Below are 7,061 nucleotides of genomic sequence, written 5' to 3'. Positions count from 1 at the left end.
AGGGAATGGGGGGCAGGGAGGGGGGAAATCCCAGTGAAACACTTCCCCCGTGCTCGGCAGGAGCGTCCCAAAATGCAAACCCTGAGTCACAGGAGCTCAGACTGCACAGGCAGCACCTACACTGCCACAGGCTCCAGACACGGAGGTGGGAGCTCATCCCACCCAGCCTCAGGCACCTGGCACGGAGCTGCTCAGCCAGACCTCCTCAGAAACCACGGCACAAACGGAACTGCATCCTAAAGCAGCTCCTCTCCCTCTCCTGGGACCAGGACAAACAAGGCAGGTGCGGGGATCCTCCTTGCTGCTCTCCAGGATACAACAGGGGGAGCAGATCCAGAGAATCTGCAGCAGAGCCATTCAGCACCTGGGAGTCGGGAATCCAAGCCCAAAGCAGTTCTGCCCCGGTTTGCCGTCCCTGGGCAGCCCCAGCCCCACAGCTCGTTCCCCAGCACCGAGCCCTGAGGCGCCTCCACCCAGCCAGCCCCAGGTGGAAATGGTGAGAGAAAACCCCCTGGTGATAACAGGAGGATTTACAACCAGTCAGAATAACCATTCTCTGATTCCCAGCATCTTCACACCCAGAAAAGCCAATTTCCAGCAAACAGCGAGTTAAAAAAGACAAGCCACGTTCGAGTTTATTTCGAAGGACACTCAAGCTCCAGTCTCTGAGTTTCTGTTAAGAGGTTTCAAGCATTACAAAGCGATTTTCCCTTCCCAGGGTTATAAACCAATTAGATAAAGACCAAGTTAATCCCTTATTGTGTCCAAAGAGCCACAAGCAGACACCAAACACAGAGATTAGTCCCTTCCTTTAGGAAGGACTAAACTGCCACGTTTGGGCAGCTGGGAGAGCATCCCAAAGGCAGAGCACAGAGCTCCAGCAGGGCTGCACGGGGCTGCCGGGACTCTGCAGCACCATCCCCTCCCAAAGCCTCCCCAGCGACTCACCCAGAGTCACCGGAGCTTACCTGGGCTCGGGAGGAGGAGTTCAGAGCCTCACCAGAGGGAACCTGGGGCAGTGATGCAGAGCTGGGGTTTATGCTGGTTTTTTTTTATTATTTTTTCACCTGATTTTCCCTCACCCCCCAGGCAGAGGCAGCTGGGGGGGCTCAGGCCAGCCAAGGACAGCAGTGTCCCCTGCCCTGCATCCCTCACAGGCTGAGCACACAGACCCTCCATGGATCACAACACCCAGATCCCAGCAGGAGCACCCGGAGACAGACCCTGAGCAGCCACAGCCTCACATTCCTGTCTGAGCTGGGCTCAATTCCTCCCCTGACCGGCCCACCCCAAAGCTCCCATTGTCAAATACCAACCAGAAGCACACAAAAAGCCACCAACAGATGAGGGATTAAACCCACAGACATTAAACATGAGATGAAAGGCAGACACTCACCAGGGCAGGAGAGGCCACAGCCCCACACTCTGAAGGTTCCCCTGCTCTGCCAGGGACATCCTGGAGGAGCTGCTCCCCTCAGAGCCAAATGAGGAGCCTCATTCAGCACACCTGGGCTCAACCTGCACTGGGAGTGCTGTCACCCACAATTTGGGATGAGCCAGGGATGACCCTGGGACCTCCCAGCACAGGCCAAATCAGAAACCCAGACGATTCCCCTGGTGTTCTGCCATGAGCTCTGGGAAGGAGCTGTCCCCTGCCCCTCGTGCCTGAATCTGTGACACGCTTTAGGACACTGTCCCCATGGCCAGAGAAGCCACTGGATTGTGTGGGGCTGGAATGAGGAATGAACTGATCCCTGCTGGCTGTGGCTGTCCCCACCCTGCTCCCTCAGGCCATGGCAGAGGAGGCTCTGTGCCCTTGCAGGGAGGGGACACGGCTGTCCCTGTGTCCCCTGCCACAGCCAGCACCAGCCACGAGCCCAGGGCTCCCTCTGCCCCAGCCCTCAGGATCAGAGGAGCAGCTTCCTCTGTGGTTTTCCCTTGCAGGCTCTGTCCACCCACAGACAAACCCTGGTGGGAAGCAGCTCTGAGGGTTCCAGCAGAGGTGGCTCCTGTGCAGGGCTGGGAGCTGCAGCTTTGGCTTCTAAAACCTGTCAGAAAGGCTTTTGAGGGAAGTGCCCTTTCTAAAACCTGTCAGAAAGGCTTTTTTGGGAATGCCCTGCCAGTGCCTGTCCCCAGCACTGCCAGGACAGCCCCAGACCTGCCCCTGTCGAGCCCAGGGTTTGTCACTTCCTCCCTTTCCCCACCTGGTTCAGACCCAACACAGCAGAGGCACAACGGGCTGGGCTTTGTCCTCCCCACCCAGAGCAGCTCCAAGACAGGAAAGAACAAATTTGTACAACAAATTTATGCAAAATGGAGGTTAAACAGCCCACATGGGCCTGACCTGAGCATCCCTCCCCACCCCCAGGAAAGCATCCTTCTTCCTCTTCAGGCTGGAGTCTTCACAGCCACACCAGGATCTCCCAGGGCACCTTCTGCTCCCGCTGCTCCTCAGAACAGTCAGGAACCACCTGCCAGGACCCCACACCTTGGGAGCAGCCTTGGTCCTGCAGGCTGGATGAGGGTTGAGGATGATTTGGGCACAGAAACTCTGGGCTCTGCTCCTCAGGTTGAGCTGGGGCTGGGCCAGATCTCCAGCCTGGGATTTGGGCACCTGAGCACTCTGTGTGCCAGGAATGACCTCCCCATGCTCCTGGGAGGGAGAGGGTTCCTCCCATCCTTTCCCCTGAGATGATCCTTCCTCCAGAAGAGCTGGGCAGTGGGGCTGCTGCTCCCCAGGGATGTGCAAGGAGAGCCCAGGCTGCAGGGACAGGGGGAGCTGCTCCAAAAGCAGAGGGAAGGGAGGGCTCTCAGAGTGCCACAGAGTGTGGTGGGACACACAGGCTGGCTCTGCAGTGGCAGCCTCAGCAGCTCTGTAAATGAGCCCCTGCAGCTGCACAAGGACTCCAGTGAGGTGCTGCAAACTCACACGTGAGCTTTGCTTACACAAAGACTTTAACAGCACTCGAAAGGAACCCTGAGAAATTCACTGCAAGGATTCTCCCTGAGCAGTGGCTGGTGCTGTGCTGTGGGACACAGCCTGGCACAGCTGTCCCCAGGGTGGCACTGGGCTCCTGCACCCAGCAGGACCCAGCCTTGGTGCAGGACAGGACCAAGAGAAGAGAAGCTCTGCACTTTCTTCTGGCACCAGACTAATCCTCCGATTCATCCTCCTTTTTGCTGCAGGGATAAAAATGAGAAAGTAGGAAGTAGTTTTACAAAAAGTAGAAGCCAACAGGCACAAACAACTGGCACTTGGTGAGCTTGAGCTCCTGCACCCCAGGGGCAGATTTAATCCTGAACTGACACCCACTGGCCTACCTTATGTAAGAGTGGGGGACTCTGACCCTCCCCAAGGCCTGGGGCCAAAAGCAGCTCCCTGCAGGTATTTCTGTCCCCCCTCAGGTCACACCTGTGGGCGTTAGGGCTTTGCTTATGAGCAGGGCTGAAAAAAGAGCAAATCCCTGCTGCCCTTCCCCAGCTCAGGACAGCGTGCGTGGCAACGTGGCCACAGGGAGCAGGAATCACCTTCTGCAGGCTGCACATGTCCTCACCTCCCACTGAGCTCACCCTGTTACCCTGCCTGTACCCTTAATGCCATTACTGCAGCTCATGCCACCAGCAGATGCCCTCTGCCCACACACCCACCTCTCTGGGCTGGCAGGCACAGCCTCCAGCCCCTCCGCTGGAGCACAGGGCTGCCTCCGAAGGTACTCCCTGGACCTGATGTCAGCCTGGAACAAAACAGGAAAAGGAGTGAGCATGGGCTGAGCAGCCTGGCTGCTACCCCAGTGTGCCCATCCACCCTGCTGTCAGCACATCCCACCAGGAACACCGGGTGGCTCAGCAAGGAGAGCACCAGCCACCCCCCAGGAACTGTCAGAGAGTGCTGCTGGGCACTCACTGGGTGTGCCTGCCCCCACCCTGAGGGGCTTGCTCAGCCCTCCAGTGCTGCACGACACCAGCAGCAGACCCTTGATGCCACCACAAGCACATCCCGGGCTCCTGGACAACTTTGAGGCAGCTGATTTTTACAGTCCTTCAAAGTTTTTCCTCTTTTAGAAACTTCAGTGCCATTTCCGAGCAGCTGCTGTGCCCACCTCAAAGGCACAGTGTCTCTCCCCACCTACAAAGCAGGATGTGACCTTCCCAGCTGGAAAAGCTTCACAGTGTCTGGTGACGAGCTCAGAAACTGGGTTAACACATCCCTGGGGACTGTCCTTGAAGCAGTGCTGCTCTCCACCCTGTGCTGCTCCCCGGGAGCCTCTCGTGCAGCCCCCAGGCCCTTGGTGGAGGCTGTGCCTGCTGCTGGAACCTGCTCCACAACTGCAGAGCCTCCTGCCAGCTGAGAAGGAGAGAGTTACATAAGGGGTGGTTTGTTTGGGAGATTTTTTTCCCTCCTCTCTATAATTGGACAGTTTCATAACCAAACTGACAAATAACTTTGATCACTCTTCAGGATAAGCGATTACGTGATGGATTTTATAACCAGGGAAGGAGGCTGCTCAATGGTCCCCATGGGCACAGCAAGGAGCAGCAGGCACAGCTGCCAACTATTTTTCTAGGGAAGAAAAACCCCAAGCACATTCTGCTGAGAACATCAGCTAGTGCTTGATGAGGTGGCAGTTCCCAGGCAGGGCTCACTCCTAGCACAGCACTGGAGTCAGCTTAAGGTGGTGATTAACCACAGGCTAATCAATAAGATGGATCACTGCCCAGCAATAATCCTCACAGATTTGGGCTATTTTCAGAGGGGATGAGTGCTGCCCGTGGAAATGCTGCTTTGCCTGTTACCTGAGGGGCCAGGGTGGTCCCTGGGCACAGCAGGCTTGGAAGGGGTGCCCCCAGAGGCACCAGTGACTGCTGCCCAGTCCCAGAGGAGAGGCTGCTGCCTTGTCTCATGCTCCTGAGGGCAAGTGTTCAGCGTTTCACAGAGGGTGACCTGCAGGCCTGCCCTTCCTGGTGGGCTGGAGCACCCCCAGGCTGTGCCAGCCCAACCCCCCGGGCACCCAGGGGCAGCTGAAGGAAGCAGCAAGTGAGCAGGAGGCTGGGCAGAACCTCACCCAGAGAGAGCAGAGCAGGCTCCTGGTGCAAGCCTGGCAGCTGCAGAGTGGGCACAGGGATCTGGGAATGAGCAGGGTGCACCAGGGAGGGCTCTCACCTCTGCCAGGAGCAAGGGCAGCTCTCTCAGCAGGGCCTGGGGCTGCTCCAGGGCCACTCAGGCTGTGCTGGTTGCTCTGGGATGGCAGCCCCATGCAGGGCCTCACCAGGAGCACAGCTCTGCTGGCTGGGCCTGGCACGTGGAACAAGGAGTGAGTGGGATGTAAATACTGATTGCAGGTGACAAGGGCAGCTCATCCCCCTGCTTCCTCCGAGATCTCACTTCTCTCATCTGCACCACAGCCAGCTCCTTGGCAGCATAGCCACGCTGTGGGCTGAATGCAAATGGAACCCTGCTGCTCCCTGCCTGGGTAATGTGCATTCCTGGGAAGCACCACATCCCCTGGAGCAGGAGCCTGAGCTCCCACAGCAGCTGCACTGCACATGCTGCCCTCACACAAACCCCAGGAGCTGTGCAAAGCTGAGCTCTCACAGACCATTTCATTTCCAGGCCTGCCAGAACTTCCAGACCAGCACCTGGTGATCCACAGGTCTTTCCTGACACTGGGAAATCTGTAAGCACTTCTCCTATCAGGTCTGCAGTTTCTGGAGATGTACCATGGCAAAAAGGCCACACCAGCCACCCATGGCAGGATTCTCCACAGCCTCCTACTTCCTAACCCCAGCTGCAGGTGCTCAGGAGCTGAGGCTTTCAGCCCTGCCTGTGCCAAGAGCTGTGGCAGTCACACACAGAGGAAGCAGAGCAGGGACAAGTCCCACGGACAGGTTTAAGTGTCCTCATCTCCTGCCATCCCTCTAGAGTAAACACACGCTGGATTTTTCATCTCTCTGTAAGAAAAGTGATAATAATTCATTCCATCACTCCAAGAAAAAGGTCACAGGGAACTGGAAGAGTCTCCGAACATGAGCAAATCCTGGAGATGGCTGGAAGGGAAATGAGGGTGATGAAAAGCTCCAAGACACCTTTCTGTTTCCAAAGGGAATGCTTCTCCCTTCCCTTTGAACATGCAGACTGCAGAGCTGGCTCGAGCTCTGCAGAGGCATCTGTCCCTGGCTGGAGCAGGTTACATAAGGAGCTCCAGCAGCCTCCTCCAGTCTGGCAGGTACTGGGGCTGAGACTGGGAACTGCAGCTCTGCTCTGGACACCCCAGGGCTTGCTCTGCTCCAAGGAGTTAAGACTTTGGGGTAGTTTATGAGCAGATGCCAGTTCCAGGGAACACTGCAGCTCTGGAGCAGCAGGGTCACCCAGCACTGCCCCTAGGGCTGCTCAGGTGGGCACACGCCTGATCCCCCCAGGCTGGCACAGCAGCGATGCCAAGGGGCTGTCCCAGGGCACTGCTAGGGACAGGGACACCCTGGGGTCACTCCTGGCTCTGGGCTGTGGAGCCACCAACAGCACAGTGACCTCAGGCACAAGGGAAGCACTGGCCAGGCCAGAAGTCCCAGAGACTTTGAGCTTCTCCAGAGCCTTTCCCCGAGTTGTGCTGCGATTGCAAACCAGCCAAGGCTGAGCCCCGGTGACAGTGATGCAGTGCTGTCACCTGCTGGCTGCTGCCTCCGTGCGGCAGCGGGAGAGGCCCAGAGGAGCAGCACTGCGGCCGTGCTGGGCTCCAAGCACCCGGGAAAGCTGCACTGCCAGCTCCTGGGGATGAACAGCAGCATGGCAGGAGCTGCCTGCAGCGAGCAAGCAGGGCATCAGTCAGGGCAGGGCTGGCAATGCTGCCGGGCACTGCTCAGGACAACGGGCCTGGCAGGATCAGTGAGCACCACCAGGGGAACTGCCCAGCAGGAGGGGGCCCAGCACAGGAGGGGCAAAGGGAGGCTCTGAGCAGCCCAGGGCTCGGCAAACCCTGCCCCAGGGGTGCTGTACCTGCCCGAGGGGTGCCGTACCTGCCCCGGGGTGCCGTACCTGCCCCGGGGGCGCCGTACCTGCCCCAGGG

At 58.2% G+C, this 7,061-nt stretch overlaps 1 protein-coding gene across 1 annotated transcript in view; it reads right to left on the bottom strand.

Moving 5' to 3' along the window:
* Positions 1–625: 625 nt before the first annotated feature.
* The window catches only part of ENDOV (endonuclease V), a 9,649-nt gene continuing 3,213 nt past the window's right edge, over positions 626–7,061 (bottom strand). The window contains exons 6-7 of the mRNA XM_031064663.1: positions 3,649–3,734; positions 626–3,180 (exon numbers count right to left, since the gene is read on the bottom strand). Coding sequence (XP_030920523.1) covers positions 3,153–3,180; positions 3,649–3,734 — 114 coding nt within the window. The 3' untranslated portion in view covers positions 626–3,152. The remainder of the gene's footprint in view (positions 3,181–3,648; positions 3,735–7,061) is intronic.

The sequence above is a fragment of the Geospiza fortis genome, unplaced genomic scaffold (assembly GCF_000277835.1).
Source record: "Geospiza fortis unplaced genomic scaffold, GeoFor_1.0 scaffold546, whole genome shotgun sequence".
NCBI lineage: Eukaryota > Metazoa > Chordata > Aves > Passeriformes > Thraupidae > Geospiza > Geospiza fortis.
This window is presented reverse-complemented; position numbering and strand designations above follow the sequence as displayed.